This window comes from Lepus europaeus, chromosome 2, assembly GCF_033115175.1.
Source record: "Lepus europaeus isolate LE1 chromosome 2, mLepTim1.pri, whole genome shotgun sequence".
Lineage (NCBI taxonomy): Eukaryota > Metazoa > Chordata > Mammalia > Lagomorpha > Leporidae > Lepus > Lepus europaeus.
In genome coordinates, this window is record NC_084828.1 from 19,387,723 (window position 1) to 19,403,939 (window position 16,217).

General features: G+C 39.8%; 1 protein-coding gene across 1 annotated transcript in view; it reads left to right on the forward strand.

Moving 5' to 3' along the window:
- Positions 1-1,534: 1,534 nt before the first annotated feature.
- Positions 1,535-16,217, forward strand: part of CYYR1 (cysteine and tyrosine rich 1) — a 118,165-nt gene continuing 103,482 nt past the window's right edge. The window contains exons 1-2 of the mRNA XM_062175781.1: positions 1,535-1,900; positions 8,064-8,166. Coding sequence (XP_062031765.1) covers positions 1,828-1,900; positions 8,064-8,166 — 176 coding nt within the window. The 5' untranslated portion in view covers positions 1,535-1,827. The remainder of the gene's footprint in view (positions 1,901-8,063; positions 8,167-16,217) is intronic.

Below are 16,217 nucleotides of genomic sequence, written 5' to 3' on the forward strand. Positions count from 1 at the left end.
TACTAAGCACAGAGTTCAACAAATAGTATTTAAAAAAAACTGTTCTTCAATATTTGACACAAGGGCTGTCCAAAGTCTTCACATCTCAAAGTATCAATTTCCCTTCTATAGATTACCTTTTATGTACTTTATTAGTTACCATAGATCAGGAAGAACATATGGTATTTGTCCTTCTGGGACTGGCTTATTTCACTAAGTATAATGGTTTCTAGATGTGTCCATTTTATTGCAAATGACAGGATTTCATTTTTTAACCACTGTTTAGTATTCCATGGTGTACATATCCCATAATTTCTTTATCCAGTCTTCAGTTGATGGACATTTGTGTTGATTCCATATTTTAGCTATTGTGAATTGAGCTGCAATAAACATGGGGGTACAGATAACTCAGATGTTCATTTCATTTCCCTTGAGTAAATTCCCAGGAGTGGAATGACCAGGTTATGTAGTAGGTCTATATTCCAATTTCTGAGGTATCTCCATACCGTCTTCCACAGTGGATGCACCAGTTTACATTCCCCCAGCAGTGGGTTAGGTTAGGGTACATTTTTCCCCACATGCTCGCTAGCATTTGTTGTTTGTTGAATTCTAACTGGAGTGAGGTAAAACCTCATTGTGGTGTTGATTTGTATTTTCCTGGTGGCTAGTGATCCTGAGCATTTTTTCATGCGTCTGTTGGCCATTTGGATTTCCACTATTGAAAAATGCCTGCTTACATCTTTTGCCCATTTCTTAACTGGGTTGTTAGTTGTTGTTGCGATTCTTGAGCTCTTTAGAGATTCTGGGTATTAATCCTTTATCAATTGCATAGTGTGCAAATAACATCTCCCATTCTGTTGGTTGCCTCTTCACTTTGACCAGTGTTTCTTTTGCAGTACAGAAGCTTCTCAATTTGATGTAATCCAATTTGTTAATTCTGGCTTTGATTGTGCTTATGGAACCTTTTCCAAGAAGTCTTTGCCTATGCCAATGTCTTGCAGGGTTTCCCCAATGTTCTCTAATAATTTTAGGATATGATCATAGGTTTAAGTCTTTGGTCCATTTTGAGCAGATTTTTGTGGTAAGTATAAAGTAGGAGGTCTTGCTTCATACTTCCGCATATGGAGATCCAGTTTTCCCAGCACAATTTCCATGGACTTTTTTATGATACACATCTTCCATGAACTTTTGAAGACCCCCTTACACTGTGGGCTTTCCAATTCTCTTGGGTTTTGCTCACTGTCTTTCTTTGTCCAATACCTTCAATTTTAAAAAATCCCCTCCATGTGTTCAAAGTTCTTCATCCACTGCTAAGAAAAGAAAAGCTGCAGTGGAGGGCCAGGTGAAAAGCAGCAGCGATTGCAGCAGCCAAGGCCATAGTCTTCTCTTAGGCACAACCAGGCCAGAGCTGCTCCAGAGAAGGAAGAATGGAGAATGGGAGGAGTCGGGTCCACCCCGCCCCTTGCCCTGCTCCAGTGCCACCCGCGGAGATGAAATGTGAGCCCGGGTGACCGAGGACGCCTGAGAGTCCTCCTCCCGCCTGCCCCAGCGCCGCGGGGCGAGACAAAGACACCTCGGCGCCCAGCGCAGCCCCGCGGGAACTCCGCGCTCCGATCCCCAGCCCTGCGGAACCCCGCGCGCGCCGTCCGCCACGCGCCCAGCCCAGCTGGCGTCCAATGCTCCCTGGGGCAATGGCCAGGTTCCTGCTCCACCCTGCTCTCCGGAGCGCTGCTCTGTCTGTCTGACCTCCCGGCATCTCCCCCAGTCCCCGCCAGGTTCCGGGCGCTCCCGGGGCTCCCAGCCTCTCTCCAATCTGTCCTGGTGCAGGAGCTCAGGCCGCTGGCTTGGATGGAAGGGTCGAGGCTGCCCGGGCGTCCAGGGGTCTTTCTTCCCAAGTTGGTGCTGCTGTTTATCTATGCAGGTCAGTGACAGAGGGCGACGGGAGAGGGACAGGGTCTTTGGGTGAGCCTGGGACGGACTGGGACCTTTGTGGTAGGGCAGAGACCCTGTGGTCCCCGAGGTGCGACCACTGAAACCCCTGTGTTTTACCATCTGCTCAACATACTTGTTTTGTTTTAGCTTCTGGCTTTCCAGCTAGTTTGCTTTTCTTTTTCTTTCTCTTGGCAAACTAACTTGGAAACCGCAATCTCACACTTAGGTTTACTCTCTGGATAGCAAAAGGCACCCACTTGTACCCAGGACTCAAGAGAAATGTTGGGGTGAGGGTAGCGGCTAAAGGGTGAGGGAAATATTTCTTGTTAAAGCTCTTTGAAGTCTGAGGTATTGCTGACCTCCTAAAAGGAGCTCACCTGGTACCTATTCCATTTCACTTTATGCCCCCACATCCCCTTCCATCCCCTTTCTGAATATTCTGTTTTCCCTGTTAGAAATTAAAAGAAAAAAAAAAAAAGCCTAAGACTGTCATTTTTATTTGTAACATTAGCAAACGTAGTTGGTACACAGGACAGCTGGAGTTGTTGATTTCAGATGTTAAGTGTTTGAGAGTTGTGAATTCACCCAGTCTAACCTGTTTCCTGGACTTGAGCAAGCACTTGTTTATAGCTGAAAGGCATCTCGTTCCTTCCTTCTAATTATTCTTCATGAAAATTGCTACATATTAATGAAGCAAACTGGGATTTCTTATTTTGTGATTGATATGGAGCCCTGAACGGGCCTTTCATTGGTTATTCATATATAAAGTTAATTAAAACATGTGGTCTTTGCATCTGTTCATGTTTACAAAACAGTTCCAAGCCAAAAGCAAAGTTCTTTGTAAACTATTTTCATGTCTCTGATGGCCTATGACAGGAATCACAGACTTACCCATAGTCCTACAAAGCTAAATATAAGCATAATGCTCCAATTTATGTTTCTGTATACAACAAAATCACACCTGAAATGAATTGTTCAGCATGGCTACCTGAATGTTGAAAGAACTAAATTTCCCATGGGACCCTCCCTGAAGGAGTCATCATCATTTCTACAAAAGTTTCAATCCTTATTGAAATGCAAATTAGTGACTGTCTAGGAGTTATTTAAAGGTATTTTGGGATATGGAAATTCTGACTTTCTGATACAAAAATTCATAATAGTAGGACAAGTCACTCTATTTAGTGAAGAGATGCCACACTCTAACTTGTTAACAGCCTTGATTTCTTTTCCTTTAATCTATATAAGATTTTCGTATTTTGAGGGACTGAGAAGTAATTGTATTGCTTCTTTTTTACGTAAAAAAACCTCTTTAGATTTCAGTTGATTTATTTCCACCTCCTCTACTTACCAAAGAAAGCAAAAGCAAGCAAAAAGTAAATAAAACATTAATACCCTCACTCACTCTTATTTAACCATTCCAATGAGCTACACCTTTCTCTTATTCTTTTGTCAGTTATTTCCTGTGCTGAACTGAAAGCCAATTTGCACACATGACCATCCCTTCCCCTAATGCTAGGTATACAACCCTCCAGGCCTCAGGAGACCAATGAAGCTAACCAACAACAAAGTTGATAGATTAGAGAGTTTTAACTCCATTTCTCTTCTCCTGAATGGTTCCCTACAAATAAATGTCAAACCAATACTAAATTGACTTGATTGTCTTTGATAAGATGTGTGTGGCTAATAAGTTATTTAAGGGCTTTTTTATGCTTATCATTTTCAGTAACCTAACATTTGTAGAGTGATATATCTTGAGTGACATACAGAAGGGGTTGTCTTTGAGTCTTCTTTAAGGAAATAAGGTGTTACTATAAATTATTATATAAAAGTTGCGCTGGGAGAGCTACAGTCATCATATACTGTAGGTGTTCGGAGGAAGAGACTTTATTGGTGGTTTAGGACTATAAGCCCCGTGAGAACAATGCCTATTTTGCTCAATAAAAATATCTTAAAAGACTAGCAAAATCCCTGGCCCATAAGAGGAGATCAAGAAATATTTGCGCAGGGAAACTGAATTGAGGAGGACCTGGAATAAACTGACCTATGAAGGATAGAGAAGCGCGGGACAGAAGGAGATGGAGTCAGATCCAGGATGTGGTGTGAACAAAGGCAGAAATCACGAGATGTGGGTATGCAACTATAGGTAATTCTGTTTGGTTGGAACTAACAGATACAGCTGGAACTGAAAGTTTGATGCCCGAACACCACAGAAATAAAAGTAGTTTAGAACCATGTCAGATAAATTGTTGGCATCATGGGACATAAACCTAAGTAGATGCATTGTCTGTAATCTGAATTATTATCCCTAAGAACTGTATTCAATTCATGTTCTATTTGTTAAGCAAATAAGAGCAAGACTGGTAGACATAAAGCATTGTGTTTAACCGTGGAGTTACTTTTGGAAAGAGACCCAAGGAAGTGTTTATATTAATGTTCAACCCCCACTTCTCGCTACAAAGACAGGATTTGGTCAAGGTTTAACCTGGCCTCAACCAGTGACTTCTAACCCCTCCCTTTCCTTCCTGTCTTATCCTAAGCTATAACTTGCTAGAGTTGTTTCAAAGCAAGTGTTTCATGCCAGATATCTTTTTTCCTGTACTTCCACGTTCCTTAAACTGAACAACTGATGGGGGTAAATTGGGAAACCTTCTTCCATATCATGCTTTTAGCTAAACAACCATTGAAGACAGTTTGGACTGGCTGATTTTCAGGGATATTGACCTGGATAATAAAAGTTGTCTTCTGAGAATATGGGAAAGCTCCATTCTTTCACAACTGAGAGAATTCCTGTGGATAGTAGAAATGTTGTTCATAGAATTATTTTCTTTTTTTTTTCTTTTTTTTTTTTTCTTTTTTGACAGGCAGAGTGGACAGTGAGAGAGAGAGAGAGACAGAGAGAAAGGTCTTCCTTTGCCGTTGGTTCACCCTCTAATGGCCGCCGCGGTAGCGCGCTGCGGCCAGCGCACCGCGCTGTTCCGATGGCAGGAGCCAGGTGCTTATCCTGGTCTCCCATGGGGTGCAGGGCCCAAACACTTGGGCCATCCTCCACTGCACTCCCTGGCCACAGCAGAGAGCTGGCCTGGAAGAGGGGCAACCGGGACAGGATCGGTGCCCCGACCGGGACTAGAACCCGGTGTGCCGGCGCCGCAAGGCGGAGGATTAGCCTGTTGAGCCACGGCGCCGGCCATAGAATTATTTTCAAATAAGCCAGAGAAAACAACACAACAAAATAAGCTTTGAGATATTATCAAAAGCTCAACTCGTGACAAGATTGTGACTGTGAATGTATTTGCCATACTACTAAGTCCTGTTTTTTTTTTTTTTTTGTAGTTTAATTCTGTGATATAGACAAGATTACTGGAAAATGCCATTAAAATTACAAGCCATATGTGACATGATCTAAATGTTTGTTAGAGGTATAATCTAGTGTCTTGGCTACAAGAGTTTGGGCTTAGTTTTGTGTAATGTTGGCTCAAAATATTTTGGTAACACCATGTCCTTATGAGATTGGTAATTGGAGTATAATAGTAGTAATTGAATCTTTTTAAAGAGAGTACTTTAGAAAGTTGGTGGAAATGTAATTAAAAGGTAAATTTGAGTGTGAGCAATTTTGAAATTCACTCATGTTTTTACATAATATTTACTTTTCATGAACCATTTGAAGAACTCTCATATACTTGGATTTCAAATTTTTGCACCTAAATAAACTTATCTTTTTACTCCTTTTTCTATGAACTTTTTGAAATATGCTCATATTCATGGAGGGTTTAACAAAATGTCACCATCTTGAGTATCATCCAGGGTCTTCCATGAAGTTCCTTACCCATTGATTGTCCAACTGTGACAGAATAGTGGGGATATTAGCTCTCTTAAAATCTTAAGAACATGAAGTAAAACATATTTGCTTAGTCCTTGAGATAACTGCATATAAATATTTGAAAAATTAAACTGAAAATTAGAGCATTATAAATTCACTGAGAGTAAGAAGCCTTTAAAATACAAAATACTCTACAAAGAGCATATATTGTCAATATATTAGCTCCTTTCTTGGCCTAAATCATGAGTTTGTGTAACTGTCTTCAAAATTTGAGAGTGGATTTATGTAGAGGTACTGATTGTTGCAAAGGAGTTGTTTTTCACTCTCATTTCTTCTTACCACAATCTAGAGAAAAACCTCCAGGTTTGTGTTTATCAACCTGTGATGTAGAAATAAAACTGAAATATAGGAATATTTTCATTTGTTACACAAAAGCCATGCATTATTGATAAAGGCAGATGCATTTTGGTACCTTTTGATCACATCCATTTGTGAAGAATCATCTTGACAAGGAGATGATTTAAAAGCAACCTAAATTTTTCTCTGTAGGCAAATCAATTACATGGATATGTATACATAAATATAATATTTTGTATTTTTAATATTATAACTTTGATAAGAAAGCAAAAGTTTTATGCAATTTATAATATAGCTGCTATTGCCTTCAGGAACTGAATTAAGAGTGTCTGACTTTGTGATTTTTGGATAGACTCATTCAACTTGAAAGATCGTATTGTACTTAATGGTTTCCTAATAATATATCTGAAAATCACATATCCATCATAGTTTATTCTCTTAATTATAACTCGGTGATAACCTTAACTTATTAAACATAAGTCATTTAGCTGGAATAAAGAATTTTTAAAAACTAGAATAAGTTCTATTCAGTGTTGTTAGTATAATTTTTCTTGCTGAAAATTATATAGAAAAATAGTAACTGGTTCCTTTTTGGCTCCAATATATCTTTTTAATCAGAAAATACCTTTCCCCATTTCCACAATGCTGTTTATAACTTAGTGATTCTATAATTCAGCGTTAAGCTCTTAATTATTCATAGTTAATTATCTATGGGAACTTCTTCCAATCCAAATGGACTGTAAGAATGCAGACTTATTTGTGTTACTATATGTATTCAATCTGTCATTATGAAGGTAAAAAAAGACATAAAAGGGGGCCGGCGCCTTGGCTTAACAGGCTAATCCTCCGCCTTGCGGCGCCAGCACACCGGGTTCTAGTTCCAGTTAGGGCGCCGGATTCTATCCCGGTTGCCCCTCTTCCAGGCCAGCTCTCTGCTATGGCCCAGGAAGGCAGTGGAGGATGGCCCAAGTCCTTGGGCCCTACACCCGCATGGGAGACCCAGGAGAAGCACCTGGCTCCTGGCTTCGGATCAGCGAGATGCGCCGGCCGCAGCAGCCATTGGAGGGTGAACCAACGGCAAAAGGAAGACCTTTCTCTCTGTCTCTCTCTCTCACTATCCACTCTGCCTGTCAAAAAAAAAAAAAAAAAAAAAAAAGACATAAAAGGAAAATCATAAAGCACTATCATATAAAAATATACATTATTTTAAAATTATCACTGTTTAGTATTATCCATGCCCAGAACCCTTTACAATATAATACCTTAAGGCCAGAAGGCTTTGTCTTTAAAAATGATTATAGTTAAATAATTGTTCATTTCCCCCTTCAAGCTATCATTCAACAACCCTGAGTGCCTACTGTGGTATACTTTCTAGTCTTCTTGGTATAGGAGAATTAAAGAATGTCCTTTGCTTAACCAGCTTAGAGTCTAATGAAGAAAGAAAAAAAATACTGGTTTTGACTCTTAGAAATGTTGTAGGGTTCTGAGTATGAAATTGAAGATTTAAGATTTAAATGCACTAAAGGCTGGTCACTGACTGATTAATATGTCAAATAAGGTAATTGTTCCTGAGCTATGATTTTACAACTATAACTCCTTCTTTTTCTTAATACCTAGTATATTTATTTGAAAGATAGAGTTATACAGAGAGAAGGAGAGAGAGAGAGAGAGAGAGAGAGAGATCTTCCTTCTGCTGGTTCACTCCCCAAATGGTTATAACTGCTGTGAATGGACCATGCTGAAGCCAGGAATCAGGAATCTTGGTCTCCCATATGGGTAACAGGGTCCCAAGCACCTGGGCTTTCTTTCTTTGACTGTTTTCCCAGGCACATCAGCAGGGAGCTGGATTGGAATTGGAGCATCTAGGACTTGAACCAGTGTCCATAAGAGATACCAGAATTGGAGGCGGCAACTTAACCCCTTGCACCACAATGCTGACCCAGACTGTAACTACATCTCTGTGGTTTTTATTTTGTAGATGATTGTCTTGCTCAGTGTGGCAAAGACTGCAGGTCTTACTGCTGTGATGGGACCACTCCCTACTGTTGTTCCTATTATGCCTACATTGGAAATATTCTTTCGTGAGTATTGTGAAATTTGGCAAGACTGATTGTCCTTTGTCCAGTTATGTTTCCAGTGAGTACTAAGTTGAAGTGCTAAGTGGGTTGTGCTTTAAGATTGACCATTGGCATAAAATTTTGTTAGAGATACTAAAACACTCATCACTATCTAGCATTTTATATGATGTGACAAAATACGCAAATTAATATAGTGAAAGGAACTGCCTAAAGATGGCAGTTGAAAAGAAATACTGCTTCATTGCATGTATTATAATAATGTTTAAGTAGACATTATATTATCAACTTTTAAGTTGTCAATGGTATGTGCTTGTTTTATTGAAGGACTGGTAAGTTAATATTTGCTTTTTAATTATGGACAGTTTCTGAACACTCACGTAAAGATTTGTCTAATATATCCCATAGATGTCAGAGAACAAAGAGGTTATGAAAAAACACATTGAGCTATGAAAAATCATTTTTCTGTATAATGACTATAAAGCAACCTCAGGAAAAAAGTTGAGAGTACAAGAAAAGCTATACATGAATAATGTAAAGTAATAAATAACCCAACTACACACACATACAAAGACACATAGACTCATGGTACACACAGAACATAGTAAGCGTTTCCACAAAACAAAATAAGAACTGGTTTCAGAGCTTCTTCTGGGCAAAAGGAAATGGGCAGCAGGACTTGTCCGCTGGCTTGTGTCTCTGGGAAGTGTGCAGTCGACCCAGAGAGGAGCACACAGTGAGAACGGAGAGAATTAGGAGCCTCGGAGTTTCCTCGGTGGACATCCCCGTGACTTTCTGACGGCAGGAGCAGCTCAGTCCTCCTCTTCTCTTACTGTTTTCTTCGCCAGAGAAGATTAGGGCGTCCAGGAACTGTCCTGCTTCACCTGACCCCTCCAAAGGCTCCAGCAGAAACAAGGAATTCCTAGGTCCTGCATGCCCAGCTGTTTTTGAGGTAGCTTCTAACACGTCCACCATTTTCCAAGAATAGAAAACCTCACACCACATAAACCTCTTAGAGTCAGCGTTGGCGCTGATAGTAGAGAGCATGTCTCTCTGAGTACAGCCACAGTGAAATCATACTTTGGGATACTTGTGAGCACTCTCCAAGAAATGTCAGGCTGCAGTAAAAAATGATGATTGGAATTTAAGCATTCATTAAAGACGCAAATACGCTGGAAATAAAATGTCTGCATTTTTCTTCATGGATGATTTGGCAGAAAAGAGATTAAAGCCACTTTCTACTTTAGAAAATTGACAGAATGATATTTACAATCTCATTATCACGGCCCAGGATTTCAAGAAATTCAAAATACATTATTTTTAAAAATAATTTGTTTGTTGTATTTGAGAAGCAGAGAGACAGAGAGAGAGCAAAAAACAGAGACACATAGAGAGACCTCCAGTCCTCTGTTTCACTCTCCAAATGTCCTCAGTGGCCAGGTATAGCCCAGCCAAACCTAGAGTTAACCCAATTCATATCCCTCTTGTAGGTAGCAAAGACCTAAGTACTGGAGTCATTACCTGTTGCTTCCCAGGGTGCGCATTAGCAGGAAACTGGAATCAGGAGCAGAATCTGGACTGGAACCCAGTTGCTCTAACTTGGGAAGTGGGCATCCTAAGTGGTGTCATAACTTCTGTGCCAAATGATGACCCCAAAATACATTATAAAGAAATGTGCATTTTATTTAGAGTGGTGCCCATATACCAGTGCTGCTGCCCCTGGCACATGAGAGCACTGACCAGGCAAGTGGTATAGATTTGAAGAACTTGGAGTCAGAGGTATGTGTGCTTCCTAGGCTTTTTGGCTTCTGAACCAGTTCTCTGTCCACTAACTACACTATGGGTATGCTGTACCCATCTTTTTCTCACCAGAGAAAAAGTGTAGCAACTACACTCTGGTGAATATGTATAGAACAATGATTGATCAGAATATTGTAAGATTTTTCATTTACAAGTATGCTTTGTATGATTTACATTTGTAATCAAAATCACTGTTTTGTGCTACATGCTCTAAGATCTTTAATTTCATCATTCGGTTAGGGTAAAGAATTTGTTGAGTCAAGTTATTTATCTGTGTTATTAGAATCATGTGCATGTTCTATTAAAAAAAAACATGTTTTGGAAAGGAAAATAAGCAAAGATGGCATGATATTGCAGGTAGTTAAAACTGAACTTTCTGTTCAAAATAGAAACCATTCAGTAAATCCCTTGCTAAACAATTCACAGCACTTTAAAGTGTTTCCCCCTGGATAAAGTAGAGTACATTTTCAGGATTTCCAGTTATTGTTTAACATTTGAAAGCGTTCTTAACTCCACCCAAAGCTTTGTTTTTTTTTTAAAAGTTTGGGGGAGTGTGCAGTAGGTAGGAAAAAATCAATTCCAAGAATGCTTACAAGAGTTCTTTCATGCACATATTTTCAAATATTGCTATTTTGGAACTCAGAAACTATGCTTCCTCTCTCTCAAGCATCCAGGTACAGCCTTAGTAAAATCGTTTTAATGGTCTTAACAGAAGCTAAATCTGTATGGTTGTCAGAAAAGTAATAAGGAAAAAAAAGCAATGAGTACAATGCAATATTATGTACCATAAATGAATCATTTTAGATTTTAGCTTATGTTTTAGTTGTTTTTTTTTTTTTTCAGAATAAAAATGTTGGCTTAAATGTGCTTTAAAATATGCTAAAAAGAGTACAAAGTGTAATTTGAGCCATTCTAGTATGTAAATTGCAAGGTTAGGTCCACACTACTTCTTCCCTTCCCTTCCCCCACAGGAGGTCTCCACCCCATCAAGTGCCCATTAAAATAATCAGAGCTGAGTATCAGAGCCCTTAAGCCCTTAATTCCGTTTACTCCAATTACCCTTGCTGTTTTGCAAACTAATCACTAAAAAAAAAAAAAACTCACAGGAGCTAACTTTCTCCTTATCTTTTAGTTCATTTAGTCAGTTTCTTTCTTCCTTTTAAATATTTTCATTCTAAATATGAGTTAATTTTGGCAAATAACTTCAGATCCCTTTCCCTACTTTTTTTTCACATTCCAGCTAATAATTTTGAGATTTACTTCTGTCACATGAAAAATGTGAAAAATTAAACTTGAAAATCATATATCTGCTTTAGTCACTATGGTAACAGATATCGACAGCAATATAGTCAGAGAATCATAGTATTACCTTCCAGAAATTATGAATATTTTTACAGTAATCACATACCCCTCAATCAATCATTGATAAACGCACAATGGATGCCTCTTAATAGCACAGCACAGGGCTAGATCCTGGGATCCAAGCATGAATAAATGATGCACCCTGACGTCAGAGACTTCAGAATCCAGTAAGAGAAGAGTCTGTGCACATGTAATTCTGATCCCATATGAACTAACACAGGAAATATTATCAGAGGGACAGAAAGAGAGGACATAGCTAAATCTGTGTGTGTGTGTGTGTGTCTATGTGTTTGTGTGTTAGAACAAGATGTTTAGAGAAAGCATCGGGAACATGGAATTGCTTAGAGTTTTGAAGAAAGAGTGGATATTTACATAAATGCACAATGAAGAAACAGAAATGTGTTTACAAAGACAATGGTATAAAAAAGGAAATGGTCAATTTAGGAAAATCCGTATTGTTCAGTGTAGCTCAAAGAAAGAAGGTTAAATTTTGAATATAGTGTAGGAATAAGTGGGTCAGACAAAAGATAAATCCTGGCTAACATTTATTTCTCATTGCCTAACAAAACTAAAATGAAATAATTTAACACTTTTCTGATAAAATCAGATGTTATTAGAAAACCACTAAGACAATAGACAAACATGAGAAGACTCCAAATTATGATTATTTTGTTTATACCATAGATGAAAGATTTGGAATGCAAACTCTGGTGTTACACTATTTGGAACAATCTATGATAGAATATGTGACCTTATAGTCATTTCTCGTTTTAAGAGATTTTTGACCCTGAAGGCAACTGCTTGAAGCCTCAGTGTGTTTAAAAATGAGAATTTGAGGCAATTTGAAAAATGAACAACTTACCACCAAATGGATTCTGAAACATTTCGTTCAGCATCTTTTCTCCTTGGAAGATAAAATATTCTGTGATGAATATGGAAAAAGATGCTTACATTCTGGTGTTGATGAAATTTAATTGGCATTCCCTATAGAGCAGATCCAACATAAAAATATGGGGTATATGGTACTCTTTAGTATTGCTGGAATTCAAGGAAATTGAGGGTGCAATTGAGTGACTAATTATTGTCCCAAACACAGGTCTTTACTGAAAATGAAGATACTCTTACAGATGGGGTGAAAAAAAAAATACAATATTTAATACAAACTAAATATTGACTAGTTTAGACATAGTGAGCCAGATAACAAAATATGGAATTGAATCTTCTACCTCGACTAGATTTTTCCTTTCCCAGTTTGCCATTATCAAATGTTGGTCTGTCTAAGGATTCTTCAGAGCACCATCTGGCCATGTAAAAACCTCCTAGGAAAAAGTCATGAGGAAGAACTGATAATGGTGATCTTGGTAGGATTAAATTTCTTTCTTTCTCAATCAAATGTGAAAGATGTATTACCTCAAGTTTTGCCAAGACAGTTAATAAATATCACAACTTTGATTTTAGAGCCATGCTAAGCAGGAAAACAAAACTCAGTTAAAAACTAAAGGTTTCATATTTTCAAATGGCTTTCGAGGTCTTCCGATCATTAAGTAGCTTTACAAAGGTTGTGAATTCAGCGCATGAAATTCTCCAAGCACTCACAGAAACATAACACATTTTAAAAGGGCTTTTGCATTGGTTAACATATTTAAGATAATTAAGTTAAAATAATTTTAGATATATCTAATTTTTTAATATTTATTTCTTTAATTTTTTTTTTTATTTGAAAGGCAGAGTGAGAAAGAGAGAGAGTGAGTGAGCGAACTTCCATCTGCTGGTTCACTCCCCAGAAGCCTGAAACAGCCAGGGCTGGACCATACCAAAGCCAGGAGCCAGGAAATCCATCTGAGTCCCTTGTATGGGTGGCAGGAACCCAAGGACTTGAGTGATCATCTGCTACCTTCCAGGATGAGAATCATCAGGAAGCTGGATAGGAAGCCGAAGTGGAACTCAAAGCTGCACACTTGAATACAGGATGTAGGTATCACAAGTGTGGGCTTAACCCACTGTGCCACATGCCCAGCCTAACCTCTCAAAGGCACATTATCAGCAAATCAGAATTTGTAGGAGATTTATTACTTGGTTCATTTTTTAAAATTTTTAGATTTATTCTTTTGTTATTTATTTGAAAGCCAGAGAGACACAAAAGAAATAGAGAGTTGTTTCCCATCTGCTCATTTACAATCCATATGTCTGAAACAGCCTGGGCTGGACCAGGCTGAAGCCAAGAGATGGGAATTCACTTTTGTTCTCCCATGTGGGTATAGCCATCAGCTATTGCTTCCTGAGGTCTGCATTGATGGGAAGCTGGAATTGGGAATGCAGCTAGAACTCAAATTCTGTTTGTAAATTAAGCCTAATTATTAGAAATATGAGTTTTTCGAAGTTGTTATAAATTAATATACTAGAACACATTCCCAACAATCCATTCCTACAAACTGTGCAGAGGTAGTCAGTGGTCTGCACCATGTCCTGTGGACACAGCCATGGGTAATGCCTGTCTCCTGGTGGCATGGGCCTACAAGCAGAACTGGACTTCAGGGCACTGGTGAGACTTCTTGAAGAAGAGTGTTATAAATCAATCTCACAGGGAAAAGCAATAGATGAAACTCATCACTCAGGATTTTAAAAAGTAGCAAGAATGGGTGTTTGTGCAGTGGTTAAGATGCTGCTAGGGGGCCAGCGCTGTGGTGCAGCAGGTTTACACCCTGGCCTAAACGCTGGCATCCCATATGGCTGCCGGCTCGAGACCCGGCTGGCTCCACTTCAGATCCAGCTCTCTGCTATGGCCTGGGAAAGCAGTGAAGGATGACCCAAGTGCTTGGGCCCCTGCACCCACATGGGAGACCTGGAAGAAGCTCCTGGCTCCTGGCTTCAGATCGGCACAGCTCTGGCTGTTGTGGCCAACTGGGGAGTGAACCATTGGATGGAAGACCTCTCTCTCTCTGCCTCTCCTCTCTCTGTGTAACTCTGACTTTCAAATAAATAAATATCTTAAAAAAAAAAAAAAGATGCTGCTAGGGACACCTCTATCCCATTTGGGAGTGCCTGGAGTCACGTCCTGGGCCTGCTTCTGATCCCAGTTTCCTGCTAAATTGAACCCTGGATGGCAGCAGATGATGGCTCAGGCACTTGAATATCTGCCACCCATGTGGGAAACCTGGATTCAGTGTCCAGCTCCTGGTTTCGGCCTGCCCAACTGCAGCTACTGTGGAGTGAACCAGCAGATGGAAGATACCTCTGCCTGTTTCTGCCTCTCTGCCATTCAAATATGATAACAGTAAAGAAATTTTTAAAAATACTTTGCAAATGGAGGAAATGTTTTTAACCTAACAGATATCTAAAACAAAATAAAAGTAGCTCAAACATCAGACTCAGTGTATGATGTTACAACCCTTCTGTTGAAAGACAAGCAGACTGGGCTGGCATTATGGCATAGAGGGTAAAGCCAACATCTGAGATGCTGGCACCCCATTTGGGCACTGGTTGGTGTCCTGGTTTTTCCACTTCCAGTCCAGTTCCCTGATAATGGCCTGAGAAAAACAGTGGAAGTTTGAGTGCTAGGGTCTCTGCCACGTATGTGGAGGCCTGGATGAACCCCCTGGGAGAGGGGAGGGTTGCAGGTGGGAGGGAAGTTATGGGAGGGGGAAGCCATTGTAACCCATAAGCTGTACTTTGGAAATTTATATTCATTAAATAAAAGTTTAATTAAAAAAAAAAGAAAAGAAAACACTGAAAAAGCTTGATGATGGTTATAATGGAATCCTCTGGACACTTTGTTAATATGCGGATTCTGATTTGGTTGGCCTGGTGTGTGGCTAAAATTCTGTACTTCTGACAACCCTAGGTGATGCTGCTGCAGCCCATACTCCAAGCACACTTGGGGATCAAGGCCTGGTGCTGTTTTCAATGGAATATACTACCAGAGGCAATGATAGAAGAAGTTGGGGCTTGAGGACTGATGGAATGTAGGAATAGAAGTTGGGGGTAAGAAGAGGGACAAGTGCAGATTAATGCTGAAATTTTTCCTTGGGATGATTGGCGGATGGTGTGCCAGGAAATAATGAGAACATTCAGACAGGGAAATGAATTCCATTTTTAACATTCGAATGGGGAGAGACCTCTAGGCTATCAACCAACCTCAGTGAGCCTTCCTTGGTGGAATGTACTGATCTGAAGCTCAGTGGAGAGTGTAGTGTATCACATACAGATTTGGGAGTGAAGTAGAAGTGCAGCTTGAAAAGGCAGGGGAACGAATGAGATAGTCTGAAGAGAGCTGTAAGGAGAAGATTAGCAAGCAAAGACAGAGCCCTAGGGAGACTCAGGAGCGTGCTGAGTGTGACTGCGACCTCCTTCCCCTGCGTCTAAGCTGATCTCCCTTCCACTGATCTGCCTGCATACACCTTTCAAGGCCGTGGAAAGAGTGAATTTGTTTATCTTCTGTTCGCTTTCCATGCTTTCTATTACATAAATTGCTAGGCATCATATGTCAGATCATTCTGAATTGAATATGTTGCTATATCATAGCAGCTTATGTGAGGGTCTGTCCTTGATGGCTCTGATATGTTCAAAGAAGGTCAATTTGTACCTGGACATAGTCCAGGTTGTAGGAGCTACTTAATGAGATAGAAATCACAGTTGGGTTTTGTAGAGGAAATGGGTTTGCTAGTGGCAGGGGTTGTGAGCGCGGGTAACAGCCCTATATTTGATGCCATCTCTGGTCCAGACATAGATTAGCCTGCCTCCAGAATATCCCTTTGTGACCTCAGTATTGTTATTTTGGTCTGTCTAGATGAGGAGGTTGAGGCTGAGTTAAGTAATGTGTGCAGTTTCATGCAGCCACCATGAAACAAGCTAGCATTTAAAACTGAATGTGCTTAGCTCCTTTCTACTACTCCCCA